General features: G+C 28.3%; 2 protein-coding genes across 3 annotated transcripts in view; one reads left to right on the top strand and one right to left on the bottom strand.

Annotated features, from left to right (window-relative positions):
• The first annotated feature begins 173 nt into the window (after positions 1-173).
• Positions 174-10,118, top strand: LOC148239592 (multicopper oxidase 3-like). Its single transcript, XM_088198379.1, has 9 exons — positions 174-529; positions 735-1,085; positions 2,738-2,939; positions 6,425-6,588; positions 8,290-8,444; positions 8,509-8,716; positions 8,781-8,984; positions 9,049-9,184; positions 9,563-10,118. The coding sequence occupies exons 1-9, from the start codon at positions 403-405 to the stop codon at positions 9,795-9,797; spliced, it is 1,782 nt and encodes a 593-aa protein (XP_088054505.1). The 5' UTR covers positions 174-402; the 3' UTR covers positions 9,798-10,118.
• Positions 10,119-15,044: 4,926 nt separating this feature from the next.
• The window catches only part of stw (laccase), a 53,945-nt gene continuing 44,357 nt past the window's right edge, over positions 15,045-24,632 (bottom strand). The window contains exons 4-9 of one of the 2 annotated variants that reach the window (XM_088198363.1): positions 23,963-24,438; positions 20,290-20,474; positions 16,415-16,610; positions 16,141-16,353; positions 15,836-16,066; positions 15,045-15,757 (exon numbers count right to left, since the gene is read on the bottom strand). In XM_088198363.1, coding sequence (XP_088054489.1) covers positions 15,609-15,757; positions 15,836-16,066; positions 16,141-16,353; positions 16,415-16,610; positions 20,290-20,474; positions 23,963-24,438 — 1,450 coding nt within the window. In that variant the 3' untranslated portion in view covers positions 15,045-15,608. Of the gene's footprint in view, positions 15,758-15,835; positions 16,067-16,140; positions 16,354-16,414; positions 16,611-16,861; positions 18,161-19,451; positions 19,665-19,739; positions 19,936-20,289; positions 20,475-23,962; positions 24,439-24,632 lie in introns of those variants that run through there. The other variant, XM_088198357.1, reaches the window with a different exon arrangement.

Below are 24,632 nucleotides of genomic sequence, written 5' to 3'. Positions count from 1 at the left end.
ATAAATTAAAACTCTATGATGTATAATTTAATAATAATATCAAACTCATAAAATAACTGTATTAATCAGTGTCAACAAAATAATTTTAAAAGCTTTAGAAATAAGGTATTATATACACATGGATATTTGTTGCCAAAGTAATGTGATTCAACACTCCATATACAATCTCACTTGTGCGCATGGGAGTTGAAATGTGTTCGGTCGCCTTAAGAAAACTTGTTTGGGAAAATGTTTATTGTTCGTTCGAAGCTCGACGCGCGATCACCTGTTCTGTTATTTTGCGGAGCAAAAACGGATTTTGCCTTTCAGTAATAAGAACATATAAGTCCTCGAATGACTCATTAGATACTATCGATTTTTGATACTATATAAAACTAATGAATATTTAACGCAATTTAAACAATGGAATACTTTACAAAAGTGTTATTTTGTGTTGCTATGGTTTTGGGAAACGTAAGGATTTGGGGCGATGCATCTATCGACTCAGTTGCTGTTCATACACACGGATATTCCAATAAGAAGATAGCAGGTAAATTATTTTTTATTCAACAAATTTAAATGAAACTCACACGACCTTGCATAAAATAAAAAATTGACGCTTTAAACCTTGAATTCTGTGTACATATATTTTAGAGTGAGGTTAAACGCCGCAGCAATGATGCGTCAAAACCCGTTCTTTTGTGTCATAAGCGTAATTTAGAAATATTGCATTTAGATTATTGTTTATTTTATAGATTCAAGAAACTGTGAAAAACACTGCAAATTGGGGCAGAGTCCAAGAAGGTGTCTTTTCGATTTTACCGTTCGAGAGAGCTTCATAAAAAATCGAACGGTTTTGAGCATCAACGACGAAGTACCTGGTCCTCAAATTCAAGTTTGCTTGAACGATATTGTTTTGGTGAAAGTGCATAACAAGCTTCAGGGAGGAGAGTTTGCTATCCACTGGCATGGGATAACCCAAAAAGGAAGTCCACACATGGATGGCGTTCCAATGATCACTCAGTGTCCTATTACAAGTCAAACAGTCTTCACTTACGCTTTCAAGACTGACGAGGTCGGAACCTACTTTTATCACGCGCATTTAGGTGAGAATTTGATTTTATTTGTTTAGAAGTATACTTTGTGATTAATATATTTTTCATTATAATACTAAATAGCATTACTAGTAATGAGTAATAAAAAGTTTAAGATTCGAGATTGACATGTTACATTATACATTTTCACGGAAATTTTAAATACTTGAAAATATAGAACTGGTTATTAAACTTTTTTATCGCCGGATCCTCCTGCGCATTTTATAAAAGTCGCAAACTTTATATTTGTTTTGGCATTAATTAGAAAAAAATATTGTTTTTTTCTGTAACTTTTAATACTTAACTATAGATTTATATAATTCGTACATTTGGTAAAAAAAATTAGATAAAAAAATAAGTAAGCCAAAAATAATTTATATTCAAAAATAAAATTTAATGTTTTTTATATGGGATATAGCAGTTTTTAAGACATGACAACTGCGGTAGTTTTTATATCGCTATTTCATAGTAATAAATTTAAGCTATTTTATAGTAAAAAAAATTTTTTTTCTCATACCGAAATAATTAAAAATTTTCTATTATAAGTAATAATAACAAAACTCTTAATAATAAACTATGTAAACCTAATATATTTTTGTTTAAATATATATGATTTACAAAAGAAAATACTAAATTAATATATGTAGTATATTAAAAAACTAATGTTTTTTTATTTGTCATAAAAATATATTTAATTAATATATAACTAAAAATTATAATAATCTGACAAATATTTTTTGTGTATTCAAGAAAGCGATTGATTGCTCAGCGTGGGTGGCCGATCGTGTACGAATAATCTCACGTACATACATATACATACAAAGTTTAGTGTATAAATTTATTGAATCGTTACCAACGGTGAACAATTTTTATGAAACTACAAATCAAAGCGCTTAAAATCCATTATCAATTAATATATTGAGTGGCAAAAAAGCGAAGCGAATTCATAAATGCTGATTCTCCATGAACTAAATATATGGTTTAAAAACATCATAAAAAGTTGTGAATCAACATTTAAATCGTATCTATTTTTTTCTCATCTTGTAGTTTCATGGCTAATTAAGTGTTAAATATGATCTAAATATCAATTAACGTTGTCGTCGTAGTTAAACAACAAAAACAGTATTATTAGTTAATCATATAAATATTGATGTATAATTACTATAAACCATTATGATTTATTTCTTTATAATGCAATTTCAAAGTCTTACAAGAAGTATTACCTTCAAACAAAGAAAATGCAAATGTCTTATTTTCACTTGTATAAACTCTTACTATTTATGTAAATATATTAATTTATTATAAAGATAATAAACTTTCATTATATAGTGTTATTAACATTTAATTGGAATTAAAATAGAAATTTAATACATGATGTATTACTATGAGTTGTATTAAACTTTCGCCGTTTTACGATCAAATAAAAGGTACAAGACAATTTATCGCGAAACTATCTAATAGAACTAGGTACTATGGTTAATTTTTGCAACTCAAGGTAACTTTCTTGGTGTAACTGGTTCTTGAAAAGCATCAAACCGATTGCATTTTCTGCGATCCGTGACGCTGACGAAATAGTTCCACACTAACTGCAATAACGATTCATTTTATACGGAAACTAATCGATTTTTAAATGTATTTTTTCTTATGTAAATTATTGTCTTTAGTCTCGCAACAGTTGGATGGATTATACGGATCTTTGGTGGTGAAGCAACCGTTTCCTTTGGAACCAGCTTCGATTCTCTACGATCATGACAGGAGCGGAGAAGATGTCTTCATGGTCACTGTTGAAACTGCTCGATTCAGAAGCACAGATCCCGTCAGATTGCTCATCGACGGAAGTAGTGACAAAGAGGATGAATTTAGAAGGTTTGACATTTTTTTTTATTTGTTGCTAATGGTTAATTTAATTTGTGGCTTTGTGTGGATTCTCGTAACAGTGTTGTGAAATTGCATAAAATTTGGTTTATTTATATAATGATTTTGAGCGACTCATAAAAAAAATCATGTTTATTTAACAAATTATGGTTTGTTCCGCATCTTTATCATCATTATAATCACACAACAATATTATTGTTACTATATAATACAGCTTCGTTTCTACGGCATACTCTAAAAAGGTCCATAAAAATATCAATAATATAGATCGTGTAAATGTTTTTAAAACTGTATTTGTAACAATACTACTATTTTTGTTTCTGTAGCAATACATGCAGAATATCACTATAATCCGTTTTTTTGTATGGTTTGGCACGTATTTAATTTTTACATTAAACATTTTTTGTTAATATTATATTTATTTATTTTTGCCAATTTATAAGTTAAATCATTTATAAATAAATATTATTTTTGCTAATCGTGAATGATTTCATCAAAAAAATGTAAATTCAATGTTTTATTTATAAAACAATTACACCCAAGTAGAGTAAAATCTTTTATTATTATTTAAAATTGCAATTAAATCGACAGATTTGAATGAGTCACAGCTTAGCTTAGGTAATTTGTTTTACCGAATTAATTTTACTCAGGAACTCCCCCTCTAGCAACTTAACGAAGGGTCGATCTGATTCGCTCGTATAAAGATCATTACTCATGTTTAATTTTAGTTCTAAAACGGGATTAATGGTTCTCACTTGACTTCATCAGAAGCTTAGTAATGAATGATAGCTTTATATATTACATCAATAATAAGATAGCTTGTTATTTATATAGCCAAAGTTTTGTATATAATAAAATATAGTACAAGTAAGTGTCTAAGGATTGCATTAAACAGGCATAGCAAAGAAATAAATAAAAATTATTAGTTTTGTCATAAGCATATATCAAAAACATATATATTTATTTTAAAACATTTTTTAACTTTTCAATTTTTTCTCTTTTGATATTTTAATTTTAATTTATATTATTAAGTTTTTTTTTAAATTTTAATTTATAGTTTGTTTGTTAATTTTTTTTAAATTTAAAATCAATTTTGCTGAATTTATGATTTTTTTATTGAATAGCCGCCATTTTTTAATAAGATAGCAGATTTGATTTTTCAACAAACTTAGATAGATAATTGAGTATTCATTTTTGTAATTTAAAAAAAGATGGTGGATCAGACTGGTTCACGAACTTTGCCAAAATATTTAAAATATCTATTTTTAAAAATCAGTTTCATTACGATATCATAAAAATTACAGAAATTATTGTGTACTTAAAAACCCTCACACACGCACAGATATGTCCGCAGGACACCAGGACAGATATTTCTGAGCTTCGCCTCGCTTTGAGCACGGACAGCGGACAGACAAATCTGTGTCTTTTCTCACCACACACGATCAGATTTGTCCGCTGGGCATCCGCAACGTTTTTTTTGAACGTTTTTAACTTCTTTACTTTTTTATAAGATTTTGTTAGCCGAGCTAGGATTTATTCTTTACAATAGCCAATAATTTTAAAATAAGACAGTGGTATAGGTTTATTAACAATCCGCCTAATCCGCTATTTTTTTAAATAAGTCCTCAAATTTTGATAATGCAAAACATAAAATAAACAAATGTATAAAAATGTGTAAAAAAAGTTTGATATTTTAATTTTGATATTTTTGATCTTTAACTTTTTTCTATTTTAAAACAAAATGGCGGATTGGGCTAGCCAGCGAACTAAGCTGAGATTTTTTTTCGAGATATATTGTTTTCATAAGGTTAAAACAATGTCAAAATGAGGTTTTTGACAATTTTTGGAAAACTAGATAGTATACAATAAAACATAATTATAATAATATTAAATCATCTGTAAATAAAATTTATTGGTTTTTAAGTATATATAAATCGAGTCGATCTTTATGATATAAATGTGCAAATTTAATAAATTAATTTAACTTTAATGAAATTTATACATACATATGAGTTAATTCGATCTAAAAATGATATAATATAAGTTATATTTTTTATACAGTAAGATAGGCGCAGAATTTGTTCAGAAGCTGTAATTATTTATAGCCATTATCGCAATAGTTGCGCTATTAAAAAATGAATTATAAATAAATATTTTTCTCTAGTATTATCTCGCAATTGATCGCTCAATAAACTCTCTTCGAATTCATTATATTATATAATCTCGTATCAAGTAAGTTATTAACTGAATAAAACCAAACATTAGCTAAAAAAAAGTTAAAAACATTCACAAAAATCTATTGAAATGATACTAAATCATGCTTTTAATAGTGAATTTTATAGATAGAATAAAAGGAGTGAAAGAGAATAAAATTTTGAGAGCACTGAGAGAATCATTCATTTTGCTCAAAAATTTCTCTTTCGTCTTTTTCAAAGTCACGGCCAAGTCAAGTGGTAAACGGTACATGTCGCAGCGTCCCACATTTTTGCTCTTGTAATACTTTCACCGGAGATCAGTTAAACACTCTCAATTACGAAGCAAGATCGACACGATAAATTAGTCTTGTATATTCACTATAATGATGTGTACAATTTGCACGATAATAATTCAAAACAGAGAAAATAGGGAAATGCACTTTCTGAGTGAAAGGGAACTGAAAGATTATTTTATTGGAATGTCTTGACGAATTTAATTGAAATCTTAATGGAAATTTCTTTAATTGACTTTATACTAATTAAGCATGATCGTTATTTGATTAGTTAGTAATAAAGAGCGATAACTGATTACATTTGCCACATCTCTGCCAATATAAAAATTAAATATTTATATTTAATTTCTAGGAATAAACAGGTGACCCCAATGCGTCACTATGGTAAAAATAACAATGCATAGTATTATTATTAGACACATAAAAAAATAATGTAAAAAAATATAGACAGGAAAAGTTAATAAAATATTAATTTGTATTGATATTTTAACAAAAACTACAGTCATTGTTGATGTATTATATTTATTAGATCTCTAATATATATTTTTTTATATATATATATATATATATATATATATATATATATATATATATATATATATATATATTTTATATATATATGAAGTAATTTTTTTATTATTTAAATTAATTAAATACATTTTCTAATATACCAGTTACATTTTTTTACTTATATATATTATATACAAATGCTTTTTAAAGCACATACAATATTAATAGTTAATTTCTAATCAACTGTTCTACATTGCTTATTGTCATTCAATTGGTGATTTCTAATCTGAAATTTCACGATCAAAATAAAATGCAACTATATTACAGTACAAAATGCAGTTTCTAAAATTTAACTTTCTATTAAATGATTTTCCTCTTTTGAATTTAAGTATTTGCTTTTCTATAGAACAAGAACAGACTTTGTCATACTTTTGCTTTTGATGATTTGTATTATAATATTTTATATATGTATTTTCAGAACATATGTATCAGGAGGAGCTCGTTACAGAATGCGAGTCATAAACGCCATACCTTTGGACTGTCCTGTCACCTTCAAGATACAAAATCACCTGCTGTTAGTAATCTCATCTGATGGAAGGCCAGTGAAACCAGTTCCAGCAGAATCTATCATGCTACATCCTGGTAAATTATTATTATCTATTTGAGATATTAATTTATAAGATCATGACCTTTTAAGAGCAACTGAGCTACGAAAGAAAAACTTTCTTCGTACGAGGTTACCTGTTTTTGACTGAAGGATGATTGTTCATGAGTACCTTTCCACTTTCCCTCGCTCGATTATTATTATCCGTGACATTTAACATATATAATAGAAGTTTTTTTAAGCAATCGAAATAGTAATAGCTGACTTTTATCCACAAGGGTGTTTAATTGGAACTTTCTCCATTGTTGTGAGGTGTAATATAACAACGACACGAGCGTGACGTTTTAAATCACGAATTTCAAAAGGCTTTGCCTATAAAATGTTATTTTAACTTTCTAGTTATATATTACCGATAATTTTTTCATCGAATTTATAGAATAGTTCTAAATTGTATTAAAATTTCTTATTAAATCATCAAAATATTGAAAAGAAGGTATGCGATAATATGTTGGAATTTTCTGTTATGGCATCAAATTAATGAATAAATTATATAATCGAACATGTTGCACGTTTCTGTTTTAACATATGCGAAATGATATAATATTTAATGAATTTTATAAACTAGTCTCTTCTATAACACATTTTAGATGCAATACTTGTTATGTGACTTTATTTTTTTGATATACTTTTTGGTCCAGAAGATGAACGAAGTGTGTTGAATATGAATGTATGAATAAATTTATTACGCATATATATTATTATATCAGAGCTATGATATAAATATGTTTATGTATATATATATATTTAAATATTACCATTGAGATAAGAGCAATTAAAAATATTTTTAGGCCACTCTATATTTATTTATGATTTTTTAATATTTAATTTGAGATTTTCCTATAATTGATCATCTTAAAATAAAATCGTTAGTTGAAGCAAAATATATATACTTTTAAGATTAATTTTATATTTTTATTAAAATTATCAGATCACTGTACTAAAATATTATAATGAAGTTTAATCCTAGCAAAATAAAAACATTTATGTAAAAATAAAAATAAAATTGTAAAAAATACTTTACATTATTTAAAATAATCATAAATATTAACTTACTTTTCAATGTGTTTTTATTTTTAATAAAAATATTTTAAAGTTTTTTTAAAGAAAAATTAAATAGTTAAATAATAAAATTAATATCGAATCAATATTAAAAACGAGATATTAGAGAAAAAATAATGATATGTCATTGTAAATAGGAATTTAATTTAACTTTTAATTAAATGATCTTATCTTTGTTATTGCATAATAAAATTAATACACTATCATTTTTGTACTATTAAAATTATTGTTTTTCTTTAAAAATTTAATGATAATATTAGACTAATCGTTCCACAAATATTTATTGGTATGATTTTTTAATACAGTTAATATTTACCAAATTAAACTCGAGACCGACAAACAGAATTTGAGTCATAAAAATAATAATGGTACCCGTTGTTTTAGTGATCAATATATTTTTGTACTATGCTTATAGCTATTAAAAAAAAACAACTAAATATATGCTACCTAAAGTATTTTTGAGATGCAAATAATATTATAAAAATGAATTTATTATGTAGTCTAAGATTTAGTGAATATATACTATTTTTGGGAAACGAAAATATTTTTTCTATGCATGCAGGTAGTTAAGTATAAACCATAACATAATGCTAAAAGATAAATTTATAATGATTTTCTAGGAGAACGTATGGATTTTATCTTAAACGCCGATCAACGGCCGTCTATATATAACATGCAAGTGAAAGGATATGGTCTTTGCGAAAAATTCCACCAAGATGCTATTCTTATATATGAAAACACAAACATTACAATCTCAGAGCAAGATTACATTGAAGTAAGACACTCTTACAAAAATAATGTCAAATAATAAAATAATAATATAAAATTATATTTTCTAGGACATCACAGATTTTGGAATTCCAGTGATTGGACAGCTTTTGAGAAGTTCGATTCCTGCATCGGATGAAATCACTCTATCAACAGTTGCAGAGAAAGTTGTACATCTAAAGATCGACGATAATAAATTTGAAGCTGAAGATGATGATAACGAATATAGATATTTAAGTGATGCGATGCCCGTGCCTAGATTTTATCCTGTTGAACTCAGTGAGTATTAAATAGAACATTATTATGTATAAAATAGATTTAATAATAATTTTATATATTTTAGCTTCAAATAATATGATAAGAATTACTCAGATTAATGGCAAGAGTTTCATATATCCAAATGCGCCAATATTGACTCAGCCAGAAGATATCTTAAAACGATTGACGTGTAGCGTCGGATATGAATATAAAAATAAGCAAGTTGAATGTCTTCAAGTGCTTCATGTTGAACATAGATCTACTTTAGAATTGATACTTGTGGATGAAGGTATGTGTTTATGATAAAAAAAATTATTAAGTAATGCACTATAATTAAACTATATTTTATTTAGGTTTCGGTAGCAATTCATGTAAAACGTTCCATTTGCATGGAAACGTAATGCACGTTTTGGCAACTTCTGAATCATTTCAAGAACCGATAACGATTGAGCAAGTTAGAGACTTGGATTATATTGGGAAGATTAAACGGTAAGGCAGATACTATAATATTATATTTTCTTCCAAAACTTGAATATATATTTTATCAGTATTTTATTAAATATTTTTTTATCTTTAAAACGATAGATGTTATTATGTACCTACAGCAAGCTTAATTTTATTGTATTAATTCATCAAAATATCCATTCTAAGTTTAGGATCATATAGATCGGAATTATACTAAAATCACCAGTTCTGATCCCCGAGGCACGATAGAATTAAGCAACATTAAGGTTAATATGAGATTCGAACCTAGGTTTTTTAGGTATTAGTCATATTTTGTCTATCGTGTTGCTTATAACCCTATTAATAAAATTACCATAGTTTTTAAATGTACTTCCTAATCCTTAAATCAATATTTTATTTCAGAAACTTATTAAATCCGCCCAAGAAGGACACAATTGTAGTTCCGAACAAAGGCTTTGTGATAGTTCGTATAATTGCTGATAATTCAGGAGCTTGGCTTTTGGAGTGTCGTTCGTGTGGCGTTTCATCTTTACCAGTTGGAATTGTGATTACAGTGAATCCACAGTTACCAGAAAAGGTTAAAAATAATTTACCGAAATGTGGTAATTTTAAAAGACCTGATACTTTATTGGAATAAAAAGTATTTCAACTCATGTGATAAAGACTGTTGTGTAGCCATTTGTGTTAAAATTATTAACATGCCAAAGAGACACTGAAACATTGTGAGCTGTACTGTGAATGTTAAATTACTAAACGATTTTGTGTTACTATATTTTCGAAAAAGATGGCTACATATTTTTTTATGTAATAATAGAGTTTAGGTTATTTATTATGTGCTTAAAACATTTATTTAGAAAATTGTATATTGGATGTATGTAAATAGAGTTTAAAATTTTATATTTTTATTTGTATTTTTTGTACAATAAATATTTATAAAAAAGGTTTACTAATATAATACTATATAATGTATCATTTTATAAAATGAAAAAATAATTTATTTCAACTACTTCAATTTAAACAGTATTAATCTAATTGCAAATAATTAACCTATAATAATTTATAAATAAAGTATGCTTTTTACACAGATTTACTATAGATCTATAATAACAAGCCATGCCGATAAACCAAGGGTTATTTTAATTAGATTTTTGTACGAATCTGAATCAAATTGCATCTGAGGCTAGTACATTATTTTATTGGCTATATTTTCTTTGAAAAGCGGTTATTCTTAGGAGTGATCTGCCATAATGACTTAGTAGTCATAAATATTCATACTGTCCGTTGCAATAAATTTACCCTTTTTACATATCTTTAAATTGTATTATTATTTACAAAATCAGAGAAAATGTTATTATATTATTAGATCAGGTTTTTTATTTCATTAACATCCTCAGACCTAAATTTTTTATTAAGTACATAAAAGGGACATTCAATTTTTTTTGTATTTTTAAATAATCTGGTGTATCGAAAATAGCTTCAAAAACAAGCAATTTAGTTAATGTATACTGTACTGGGTCTGAGAGGTAAAAGACAAAGATTAATTATTTGTAACGCAAAAGGTTTTATCCGTAGGTGCGTCCATGGGCTCGCTCTAGATTCCTGATATCGTGCGGGTGTCATGAACTCCGATGTGGATATTCAAGTATGTGTCAGAGGAACTATATGAGAGAAAGTCTTCAGACAAAATGCCTGAGTGGAAAGGGTTCTTGTTTGCCAGGGTCCCAGTAATTATATTCATGGCCCCCTTTTTCAGTGGGACAACAGATTATAAAAGTATGGCGAATTTCTTTGAAATAAATTGCAGATGGCCGATAATTCTCAAGGCGTTAAATATTTATCCATTAATGATTTATGGCACATACCTTAATTCATTAAGTGGTCTCTCACGGTGTCATTTTAAATAAAGAGACCCATTTTTTCTTTAACGGTTGGAACGTTTATCGTTTTTATGATTATAACGATGAGCCCGACATCTTCCATAAATATTTATATTTATAAAATATTATAATATTTTTATATTTAAGCAGACATCTATACAAAACAAATAAAAATAATTTATAAGCATTACATTTAGCCAAGTTTGAAATTATTACTATAATTTTTAATATTTCACACACGAGCTAATTTAAATTTTTTAATTTTTATATAAAAATATGTTTGTAACATGATGTAATTTATTTTATTAGTGCTTATTATTATTATCATCATAGTTTCGAACCGTTCCTTCTTTATTTTAGATCTCATCATACGTGTAAATAGTATTTAGTATTTATAGATGTATGATTTTATTTTTAGAATATACATTAAAAAGGTATTTTAAATTTATTCCTTCTAAATATAATTTTTGAAATAAAATATTTATCTTACGAAAATTAATTTTATCATTTTATTATAGTTAATTTAAACTTTTTTGTATTTTTATATTCATAATCATTAAAAGATAGGCTTTGGTAGTCTAATGTTTTGGGCAGTTTTATGATTTTTGTTCTTGCTATTTTAAAAAATAATTTGCAAGTATACAATAGTATTTTTTCTATTAGATTGTTTATAGGAAATTTAAAAAAAAATGGCAACTATATGATTTTTTATTTATTCTCATAAGAATTGTCATAAAATGTTTTTATGTTGAAAATGCATGTGTACAAATATTTTAAAATTGTTTAAAATCTCAAAAAACAAAAATAGTGATTTAAATCAACCTAATTCTTAGCGTATTTTATCAATTAAAACAAGTGGAGAAGCTGGCGGAGGGATATGTAAGTCCATGATCGTATACTGGTCTCTTCATGTGACTGCTGGTGACTTCAAGTATCTGCCTGAATCTTTGAATGGCTGCTGGTGACTGACTTTTCCTCCTCAGAGTCCAGGCTGCATCAAAGACTGCAAAGATTGTTGACCACTCGCAATTATGCAGCGATCATCAAGCCAACCGCTGCAGTCGCTTCTTAGAATGGTGAAATAGGTATACGCCTTTAGAAAGCGACGTTCGCTCGATGGGAATTGTCCAAGGTCATGTTACAACGGGAATCTTGCGAATCTAGTGATTTATTATATCAGTGACCGTTTCGCAACTAGGAAATATTCTCTCAATGACAGAGAATTTTTACAGTAAGAATAAAACTAGGTGTTATTCATGGGATTTTTTCTGGTCGCTACGAGGGCTGTGTGTGGTATAAATCATTTATGCTATTGACTTGTATTCTTGTTGCTAGATGATCATTTTGGTCACAGTAAATTAACGCAAGTTTTGAGACAATGACCCTTTTAAACTGTTTGTGTTCGCTAGAAATATTTAAAATTAATTATAGATAACCAAAAAATATAATAAAATCTTTCGATTTCAAATTATTAAAAAATGTCAATGAAGACTTTATTAATTTTATAAATAAAATAAAAATAATCATCACAAGTAAAAGAGGATATAATAACAACAAATTCAGATAATACAAATATAGGCAACGTTCTATGGTTTTATGAGTATCTAAATAACTTAATCAAAAATATAAATATTTGTCATAGAATGGTTTGCTAATTAGATACCGGTTATATTTGTAATTTCAAATTATACACAGGAAATGCAGTAAGCTTAGCAAACACTGTGATGAATGTACTAAACCCATATCTGGCAAGTGGCACCGTGTTTATGCTGACAATTTTTATAGCAGTAAAATATTTATTTTTATGGAAAACAGAACTTTGTGGAATAATCTGGAAAATTAGGGTTCTACCAAAATCTCAAAAATATAAAATTAAGGCCCCTGCAGATAAAACATAACTGAAAAGGTAAAACGCTTATCCAAATTTGGTAAACAAATAAGAAAAGAAATTTCAGAATGATATATTGTTACAGAGTTTTTAATTGTATATGTATATGGAGTAGTAATAGTCGTCTCGTCTTTTGTCAGGTTGGCTTGATCTCCTGTCACACGTCTGTCTGGAATGGTGGGCGCCGTTGGATCCGCTAACCCATGATCGCAATGCACGCCCGCCAAGTGTTGCCACTCTCTGCATTGCGGATTAAGGGGTTTAACACAATAGCCAGATGATCGACACCAAAAAAAAGAACGACCGGCCATAAACTATAATTAAACCATAATGTATAATAGACAATATTAAATATTTGAAAATTGTTTTTTTTGAAAAACAATGGAATAAATCATTTTTTTTTCATTTATTTCAGTGCGCATTGTTTAATTCGGTCCGTGTCTAGTAAAATTTGAATCGTAACAGAAAAATTAAATTCGGAGATTTTCTTATGTGTAAGGCTAAATGATAGATACAGAACTCATTGAATCTATCGATTCTGAAGACATTTCACCAGTTTATAACACATCTTGCCGTGTTATCGATCCACTAGAAAGGCTTTCGGATAAGGTGAAAAATCATCAGCCAATAAAAATAAAAAGTGGGGAGTGATATGTGAGAAAAAAGTGTCGTGTTTGTTCTGCACATGGAATGAGGAAAGATATAGCATACATGTGCAGAATTTGTGAAATTCCTCTTCATATTGACGAGTGTTTTTATACGTATAAAAAATAGTGAAATAAATGAAAAAGTGCAAATAATAAAAATAAATATAAATGGTGATATAGTGTGCTTAAAAGTGTAATGGTGAAAATAAATGTGTCCGTTGCAGTTGTAAGCAGGAAATGGATGGCGAAAAATTGGGTAAGTGCAAATTATACTATATTATAAACGGATAAACGGTTAAATATTAATGGAGATTTAATTACCGATAAAAAAATTTGGTAATTTTATCTGAATTGGAATACTGCTATTAGAGCAAATACAAATTAACATTGATGATATAAATATTATCATAAATATGGCTTAAGTTAATAGATCTTTATATTTTTACTAAATTAAATTAGGAAAAGCCATAATATATACAAATAAATAACTAACGCTTGGTACTGATGACATCACAGTTAAAGCAAATAAAATAACAGTTTTCTTGCTCATATTTTAGTAAAATTATTTAATGAATGTTTGAAAAAGGAAATATTCCCCGATTACCTAAAAATCCCAAAATTAATCCTTTATACAAAGTTGATGGTAAAATGATCACTAAATATTATCGCTCTATATCTGTTAACAGTTCAATAAAATATTAAAACTATGAAAACTAACTAGCATAGCACGCTTTTAAATTTTTATTAAAATTGTTTTATTTTGAGTGGACTTGTCCCACTTTCAAAATCAAAAAACAATTAATATCATTGATTAAAATAAATTACGAGTAAAAAATTTACACTGTTATTTATATATATGATTGTGAATTGATTAAAAACAATTTTTTTTAAATAATATTTAATGAGAAATAGCTATAACTTTTATAAAAAAAATGGACTTGCCCCACTTTTAAAATCAACAGTTCATCTGCATAATTTTAATGTAGTAAATTGTAACCGCAAAATGACTTATTTCCTACTTATGCGAAATTAGATAAATAATAAAAAAAATGTTTTTCAGTTGACACATATGCTTGTAGATTCTTAGTTGTATTTAGCAGCACTTATCTGAAAGATTTTTAGATTACATATAATTACGATTTCAGGTCAGCATTAACATATGACCACTTGTAATACATTTTGACCATAGAAAATGAGGAAAATTCGAACCCTAGTATACTATCTTTATAAGTAAAACTTATTATTAGAGACATGTATTTAATACCAAATATTATAGAATTAAAATATATAAATTATGCAAATATATGGCAAAAAATGAATTTTATAGAAAATTTCACTTTTTCTTTTTAACCTTACTTAAACTTTCTGAACCTTAGAACCTAAAATATTTCCGATCGAAACCAATTCAAAAATTATTACATCTGGGCTAGATTTTCTTCATATATGATTCGTTATATAATAAAAAAACTGTATAGGTATTAAAATTCTTTTTATTCAATGGCATTTATACATTTCATTTTGGACCATTCATTCATAATACAGTTAAAGCAGGTGTATCGATATATTGCTCTTCTCTTAAATTAAGGACTTGACATGATTCGTTATGGCTCAATCGTAACATCATATATACACATAATGATTTTGCCATTACACTGAATAATTTTTTCGCATTGAACATCACAAAACGATTTAGCTTTGACTGAGATTACATCATTAATATTAAGATTATTAACAGATCAACAATAACAAATTTATATAAGGAACACCGTCAAGGTACATCGTAACTTAAACACGATTAATCTAAATATTTGTAAAACGAATAATTTAATTAGCTTTTTTTTTTCATTTTATAATATTTATATATGTACATGAAAACTATATACTTTATATTAAATAATCAACACATCGTGACGCTTAGTCAAAGTTTTTAATATTGCACAGCAACATCCCCGTTGATATTATTTGGTATTTTTATAGAAGTAACGTAATTTGGCTACTGTTGCAAGTAATTATATTAAAATACACGTTTAAAAGACTTAGTGATATTCGATAGGTGGTATGAAGTTACCACATTTGGGGAAGTTTTCAGGAACAGGCGGTAGATCTGCTTGTGTACCAACGTGTAGAATTGTACTCATTCCGATTACGATGTGGAACAAAAAGTGACAATGCATGAACCAAAAACCTGTGGAAAAGACGAATAAAACTATCAAGATCAATTTATTTGATTATGTTATGATTAAAATATGGAATTTCACATCACCTGGGTTATCGGCTCTAAATCTGAATACGACATAGCCGTTATTTGGTACGGCTATAGTATCTTTCTTAGGTGGGAAGTTATATTGACGATGCAACAATCCTCTTCTATCTAAATCTAAAGCATGTTTAAGATTGATCTTCTTGATATTCCGATCTGGTGATCTTCCCATTCCGATCACATGGAAGGCTTGTCCGTGCAAATGGAAAGGATGTGATAAATTTGGTTGTTGTACTGTAATTTTTAATTGATATCATTAGATCATATCTAGTTATATTATATTTAAATTAGTCTAGAGCAATACTAACCTTCATCTACTAAAACGACTTCTACTATAGCATTGAGTGGAATGTCGATAGTGTGAGTACACATACAATTAGCACCACAGTTTTCCGGTCTGTTGTCTCCATTGCAAAACTGATCTGGTGGTATGTCTTCTAATTGAGATAGTGGAGGTGATGGCGGAGATGAAAATGAAATTTCATCGATTAAACTTAAAACGTGATCGCCACCAATTGCAACTGAAAAATATAATTTATAAATACACTGGAACTTTTAGAGTCACTGTAAATTTTATTTTACCTAAGTATCTATTGTAAGTGTTTGGTACGAATAATTCTTCTGGTTTATAGAACAAAAATCTGAACGGAAGAAAGATTTTGACGTCCGGTCTGCTTTGAAGAATTTCTTCATCTACCTTTAAAGCGTACTTTAAATTACTCACACAAACTCCATCGTCTCGTTTAGTGTCGCAAATAGCATCTAATGGATTTAACACCTGAAATCATTTATTTAAATAAATCATTCTATATAAATTATAATTATACTGCAATTATAAAATTATATTAGTTTTATTTACATAAAGTGTGACTTACAGCTTTTTTGTCTACGTTGTATGTTTTATGTATAATATGTTATATTGTGCATCAATACTTCATTATGTACATACATATTTAACATGTTGTGTCAAATTGGTGCAAATTAATACTAAATACTTTACCACAGATAAATAAATATAAAATACTGTTATTAATTACATTTTTTTATTTTCTAAAACAGTAATTTTTATAATTACATTTAGATTTACAACAGCGTACATTACACAATATGGTCATGATTCTTTCGATGTATCAGATGACTAGGTACATCTTGAGAATGGATAAAATGGTACGATGGTGTTTTTATGATACAAAATTGAAATGAGGGGGAAATTTCATTATCAACGCATATTTACATCGACACGTTGAAGACGTGTCTTGCTTTAATTAATTAATCGTAGATGTGAAACGCTTTTTTAACGAGTGTAGATTTTGAAGACACTCAATAGAATTAGGTTAAAAAATATATACATCTACTCGCCTACATTTGGATCGTCACCAAAACCTTACGGAGACAAAATATTTACAATTGACTTAAAGTACGAACGTACAATAGTATGATGTTAATGGGACATTGTGGTTATGACTAATGGATGACAATTAAATAATTTCAGTTTTTGGCAACACATTGCCTATGAAATAAATAAAAAGTGAGTATTCTTTTCTGACGTCCTTCAGTGTAAAGACGCCATAAAAAATGATCAAAAATAATGTTGTCAGGCAAGACTTTTAGATATTCTCATATTGCTATTTAATGGCAGATGGAAGAGTTATTAATTAATCTAACGACAATAATTTAAATAGATAATAATGAGACTATTTACATTTATCTATTGTAAATTTGCAATTGGAGAATTTAATGCATAGAGGAAGGTGTTTTACCTTAAAAGAGGGGCAGATTTGTAAGGCATTACATTTTAATTCAATATTAAATTAATGTTTCTGATAATTGGATCAAGGCGAAACACTATCCCCCATATTACAATAGTTGGTAATAATTTGATAATGACATGGTGAGAATATCGAAATTAAATTTATAATCTTTGAATCTATCTGTAAAATTAGTTAATGGGTATAGGCGGTAAGTGGTCTCCGCACGTTGGGAAACCGGGTGGAACTGGAGGTAAGTCTCCGTGAGTTCCCACTTGGAGAACGAGACCCATTCCGATGACAATATGGAACAGGAAGTGACAGTGGAGCAGCCAGAATCCGGGATTGTCTGCTCTGAAACGAAGGATAACGTATCCGTTGTTGGGAACTGCGATAGTGTCCTTTGCTGGTGGGTGATCTCCTTGTTTCAAGTGACGGTGGAGCAGTCCTCTCCTGTCCAAATCTAGAGCGTGTTTCAAGTTAATTTTCTTAACGTTCGTATCGGGGGATCGACCGATACCGACTACGTTGAAGGCATATCCGTGCAGATGGAATGGATGTGACAAGTTTGCAATTTGAACTGAAAAGCAACATAAATGATAACATGCAACATAGTATTTCATATATACATATACAATATTAAGGTGTTTTAACACAAATTGACATTTTGTCAGAGCTGTGTCATATGATGCGGATCATTTTTGTCGAATATGACGTTAACTTTTAGCGAATTCTTATTGTATATTGCCCATACAGAGCGTACATTTATCTATAAATATATATTTTAATTATGTGTATAATTTTTATGAGCTAATTTGGGTCGATGAATATTATTTTTAGTCAAAATTCTGTTATTATTTATTTTGCTTAATATAGCTAATTTTTACATAACATTGTTTTGTTTATGGATGATAGTTTTATTGTAGAATATGATGTTCACTTTTAGCGATTTTCTTTTGCTGATGCTGATCTAAAATGTATATGAAAGTAAACTTGCTGTTCAAAAAAAATATAACTTAAAGATTTTTTTTATGTTACATTGCTAATTTAACGTGCATTAGGTTAAATTGGGTTTGGTTAATTCGTTTAAGTTTGAGTTTAATTAACCTATCAGTTAAAATATATTTTCGCTAGTAAACATATTTATCTAGCAGTGAATTCAGATACGATTTCACTGAAATGCCATTGAAAATATCATACATTCGTATTATTATCAAATGTTTCTTATTTTTCAAGAAATAAGGAATTTATTTAAATTTCTTTCTGTTGTCATATTTTTAATTATTCTGAGAGTTTCTTACTCAATTTAGATTGACATATGCTCGAATATTTAAATAGTTAATTTAAAGCTGGATTTGATTTGATCTTAAATTGCTAATACTTTCATTATTTCTGTATAATTACTTTGCAAATTGCTTAAAGATTTAGAAGGAATAAATATAATTTGATGCTCTTTTACTGTTAGCAGGTGAGAAATTTTATATGAATGCTGTATTTAGTACGTGTTCATTACACATTAGATTGCTTATAAATAGCAATGTTTTTTTTTTGTATATACGGTGTGTTTCTCTCATTTTATTTATTTGGTTTTTGTGTCGAAAGATGAAACAAGTGCTACAGTAATATTTTACTATTATTTTTCAGCAATGTCATTCTTGACTTTCATATCTGTTCAAAACCTTTAAAGCAGGCATATGAATAACTATAATAATATATCGTTAAGTTTTACATTTTTTTTCATATAATGTTTAGCTAGTATTAATTTTACGCTTTCTTGTATTCATATATACATAGCAGCTGAACAAAGATAAATGCCATTTTACGTGAAAACACCATAATATTATATAACAATGTTTAAGTAATATAAGTACCTTCATCTACTAGTACAATTTCAACGATAGCGTTCAAAGGTATGTCGACTTTGTGCGTGCACATGCAATTCGGTCCGCAGTCTGCCGGTCGGTTATCTCCGTTGCAGAATTGCTCAGGATTGATATCGTCATATTGTGATAAAAGTGGAGCAGGTGCAGATAGATATGAAATTTCGTCAATTAAACTGATAACGTGATCTCCTTGTGGAGCGACTAAAAAATTGTGCATATAAATTTACATGAACTTACGATAGATATGATCAGTTTGTATGAGTCATGATATAGTACCTAAGAATCTGTTATACGTGTTAGGCTGGAAGAGCATTTCGGGTCTATATACAAAGAACCTGAAAGGCAAGAAGATCTTGACGTCTGGTCTTTCTTGGAGGATAGCTGGGTCGATCGGCTGTGAGTTCTTGAGCTGACTGACGCAGATAGCGTCATCTCTTTGCACGTTACATCTCGCGTCCAAAGGATTCATCACCTATTTTTTTTTAATATAATACATTCAAACTACCATTCTACTTCTACTGATTCTCCATTATACACTTACCACTTGGTATACATATATAAAGTAATTAATATTTACAACTATTTTATAAATTTTATACAATCAATATACAATTTATTCCCTATACTATAATGTATTTATATTGCAATGGCGGCTCAAGGCGCTGCATTTCCACAGCTCCTACCGTGAGCCACCACTTTCATTTCGTGTATGAAACCATTGTTAATGTCATGCATACATCACATAAGTGAATTATTGTTTTTGTTTCAAAGTTGTACAGTGTATTTCAGGATGTAATTTTGCTAATAAGTTACAGATTTATCTTACCACTCCTTGAGGCAGACCATTATCATAAGTGGGTGTTTGCGAGGTAGGCTGATAAGGTCCTCTGGCGTATCTGAGCACTCCCAACTGTTGCGTCCTCTTATTTCCGCACTCTCCCAAACCTCTGAGTTGGATCCAATAAGCTCCAGGATTTTGATTGGCTTCAATGACAAAGTCGTATCTTTCACCTGTTGATTTTCAATATAAAAAATACAATTACAGGAAGTGCATTCAAAGAAAAAATGGGTCGCGGTTCATTAAGCGGAAAGTGGCGAATTTTTGACATCAAGCCAAGCATGTAGAAAGTCAATGGTTTCCATCGATTATATCACTTTTGCAAGCGAATGTTTAATGAATTATGTGCAAAGCGCGGTTACGTAGAATTGTTACAGTTTCATGGGTTCACCTTCAAAGGTTTTTATATGGTTTTAAGTCACGACATGACCAGGAAACTTGCTCAAAGCCCACGCGTTCGCTACACTTGGTCGGATTAAGTAGTTAAATCATAAATATGTGAAAAATTAAGTAAACGTGTTTCCAATGTATAGGGAAATTAAAAAAATATGAATAAGTATGATAGATAGATTTTTTTAGAGGAAAATGGTATCTAATATATTGTATTTACCATATGTATATTATTTTAAAGATAATGCATTCGTGTATTTCAAATTTATCTCAAAAATGCCAAAAGGTATTTAAGATTTTGTAGAATACGAGCAAATTAAATTAAAATTGGCGTAGCATTTATTTATGTAGGGATTTTTATTTCATGCCTTAAATTAACTAATCGTTATAAAATTGCTATAAAATAATTTGTATGTGTATTTTTCACTGCAAAAAATGCTAGATATATTTTGGAGTTAATTTATATAGAAAACTTTTTAGTTAAATCTCTAGTAATATAAATTATAAAAATCACATATACTGATTTTTTGTAATATTTTTACTTAGGCTTTAAGAAATAAGTTGAACTTTCTGAAAATCATCTCAAAAATTGACGTAAAAAATATTTTTTTTCATTATAGTTAAATATATTTTTGTTTTTGTAGTTTAATATATTTATTTCTGTAGTTATATTTTTGCTTGAAAATGTAATATTTCTGACAAATTAATTTGCTAAAACTTAACTTGATTACAATTTTATTTTATATTAAAAAATAGTATTTGTAAATGTATCATGCATTTAGATATATTTGTTTTTTTTGTGACATAGCAATTAATTTTCTGGCATTAAAACTTGATAAAAAAAATTCATAACAAATCTATAATCACTCAATTTATATAATATATAACATGGTATGATTTTGAGCTTAAATAAAGCTTAATTATAGGAACTGAAATATTATGATTTATCAAAAAATAGTTTCTTGACCACAATAAAAAATACTGCATTAAGAGTGTACTACTAAATACTTAACATTAAAATTATTATGAATTCTTTGGAATGATTAATATATAATATACTTTTTTAAGGGAAAAAGCAGATATTTTTTTAATAAAGTTGATATTTACTCAACTTAAACAATAAATTTATAAATTATATTTTTTTTGTGGCATATGGTTTTTCATTGTAGGCGTTAATATTCTTATATAGGTTTTATTTTTTGACATAGCATTAAATTTTCTGGCATTAAAATTTGATAAAATTCAAAACAAATATATAATCATGCAGTTTATACAATATATAAAATAATATGACTATAATTTTAAGCCCTTAATAATTATGATTTATAAAAAATAGTATAATAGTCACTAAAAATGCTGTATAAGTATAATAATAAATAATTATACATTATGTTAAATGTTTAGTATCATATATGCTATTTCTTACTATTTTCAAAGTTAAAAGAAGAAGTTTTTTTAATATAATTAAAATTCACCTAAATTTTCATTGTAGTCATTAATATTCTTTTGAAGCTTTTATTTTGTAGTATATCAATTTTATTTCGGGATTATATTTGAGTACAGTTTTTTACCAAAAATTAATAATTACTCAATTTTAATAATACAATATATAAATTGATATGATTTTAAGCTGAATTAAAGCTGAGTTTTTAGAATTTTATAATTATGTTTGAAATTAAAATAGTTTGATAATCACTATAAAAATGCTGCTTTACTATATGTGTAATATTAAATAGTTTACTCCATATCTAATCTTTTGTGCTCAAATATTTTTAAAATAAAATATTATATAAAGCTTTATTTAGTTTATTTTATGGCATATGATTTATTACTGCAGTCGCTAATATTTTTTGTAGCTAAATTTAGCATTTGAATAAATTCGCTAGAACCTTGAAACAATTTTTTGCCTCAAATATGTAATAAATAAAAATTATATGATTTTTAAATACAATAATGGCTAATAAAGTTTTATACTCAACATTGCAATTATTAACTTTAAAAAAAATAGTTTACAAATAGCATTAATATTAGTACAGAAATAATTTTTACTTATGTAGTTGAACTGTTAATTTTATAAAATAAGTGGATATTGGATTCGACCCAGGTCTTTTAGCCACCGACTTATTTAATTATATATTATAGATTAAGCTTGATAACAATTTTTTGCTACTTAAAAAAACACATTTATAATATAGAGATAAATAGGCACAATGTACTATTAACATTAAATTATATAAATTAATTTTTTAGTAATTTTTGAAAGCAAAAGGAATTAAAAAAATATAAAATAAGTAAAAATATGTTATACAAATTAAGTCAGTGTGTAATTTTAAATATTAGCCAATTGTGGCAAAAAATGTTATACAGTTTAATTAAAAAGCTTTTAATGCAGTATATAAATATTATTATTTATGTTAATGTATTTGTGAAATTTTCATCGGTGTATATATTGAATAATGAGAGAAATTATGTTAGTCGTCGTGTCAGTGTTCAGTATATATTGCTTATCAAATATAAGCACATGATTCATGTCTTGATCGAACTGTTTCGTAACAACAAAAGACACGTTTGGTAATCTGGGCAAGGAAATGGCCAGTTTCCCAACACCAATGATTCACGCGTTCTGATACATTTGAATGAAAAATCGATTACAAGTGCCACAAGCCTACCGGCATGCCATAAAATCTGTCTTGGTAAAAGTTAATAATGCCCTTGCGAAGCGATCGTGCTGTGTACAAAAGACTCTAGTTCGTGCTAGCGCACCTAGCCGAATCTGCATTCGGGTCCTGCACTTGCATTTGCAATTCAAAGACGGATATGTACTGGCGAAATGCTCGATGCATGCATACAATGCTGCTTAGTACGTGCCCAAAGGAGTTCCCGTTGCCTAAAAATGAGCGTGTGAAGCAGATGAAGTCATACATTTACATTTTGTGCACTGCGAATGGACATACCATTGTGTTTTTTTCCAAAATTTGATTCTATACTTGGAAGTAATAATAAATGAGCGAGAAAGTTTGCAGCTTAAAACATTTTCATGATTGCTATATTCTGTAGATATATTAATGAGCTATTCTAAAATGAAAACTATTCATTGGCAATTCGTTGAAACTTAACTGACTTGATAGTATGTATGTAAATGCCATTTCACTATAGGTGGGTGTCACCCGGTCCATTATTTTCGATCATTGCAAGTTTCACTACTTAAAAGTGATTTAAGAAGCATCGATACTTAATGGACGAGAAAGTTAAAAGCTTTGAGCGTACTGACCCGAGAAAGATATGATTGTGTTGACTTGTGCTGGTCTGACAGGCTCTCCGTCTGTGGCTATGACAGTCAACCCGTGACCCTCGAATGTCACTTGCGCTGGACACACGGAAGAGAAGGCGTTGATCATTCTGAACCTATACCTCCTTCCGGGCGTAATGGTGAATATCTCCAAGGGAGTGTTGGTCATGAATCCGGTGTTCGGGTCCCTGAATTGACCCTTGCCGTTGATGAGTACGTTCTCTGGCTCTTGTCCGGTGTTGACAGCCAAACGTCCTGGGTATCTTTCAGCAGCGTCTTCGTGGAGCCAATCGCTGATAATCATCACGTGGGTGGTGAGATCGAAGTCGTATAGTTTAGAGTTGGGGTCTTTGGACGGAGGCTGTCTTACGACGATACTTCCGCATAAACCGTCCAATTTCTGGAGACCAGTGTGAGCGTGCCAGAAGTGGGTACCAGCATTTCCGGTCCATTGATATCTATAAATATACAATATATCATAAAATTGCTTAAGGTTTTATATCACAGTTTCATAACAGGTAAATAAAAACGATAAATTTATAATAATTATTAAATAAACAATTTATTTGGCTTACATACAACTATAGACTCAATAACTGACGTAGCTTTATCGACTAAAAATAGATCTTGTAAATATCTCGGCTAAATTTGC

This window comes from Plectrocnemia conspersa, unplaced genomic scaffold (assembly GCF_051122295.1).
Source record: "Plectrocnemia conspersa isolate PC_06_02 unplaced genomic scaffold, ASM5112229v1 ptg000001l, whole genome shotgun sequence".
NCBI lineage: Eukaryota > Metazoa > Arthropoda > Insecta > Trichoptera > Polycentropodidae > Plectrocnemia > Plectrocnemia conspersa.
This window is presented reverse-complemented; position numbering and strand designations above follow the sequence as displayed.

Coding starts and splice junctions, on each gene's coding strand:
- LOC148239592 (XM_088198379.1), top strand. CDS start 403: ATGGAATACTTTACAAAAGTGTTATTTTGTGTTGCTATGGTTTTGGGA. Junction 6,589..8,289: donor ATCTATCATGCTACATCCTG/GTAAATTATTAT, acceptor ATGATTTTCTAG/GAGAACGTATGGATTTTATC. Junction 9,185..9,562: donor TATATTGGGAAGATTAAACG/GTAAGGCAGATA, acceptor ATTTTATTTCAG/AAACTTATTAAATCCGCCCA.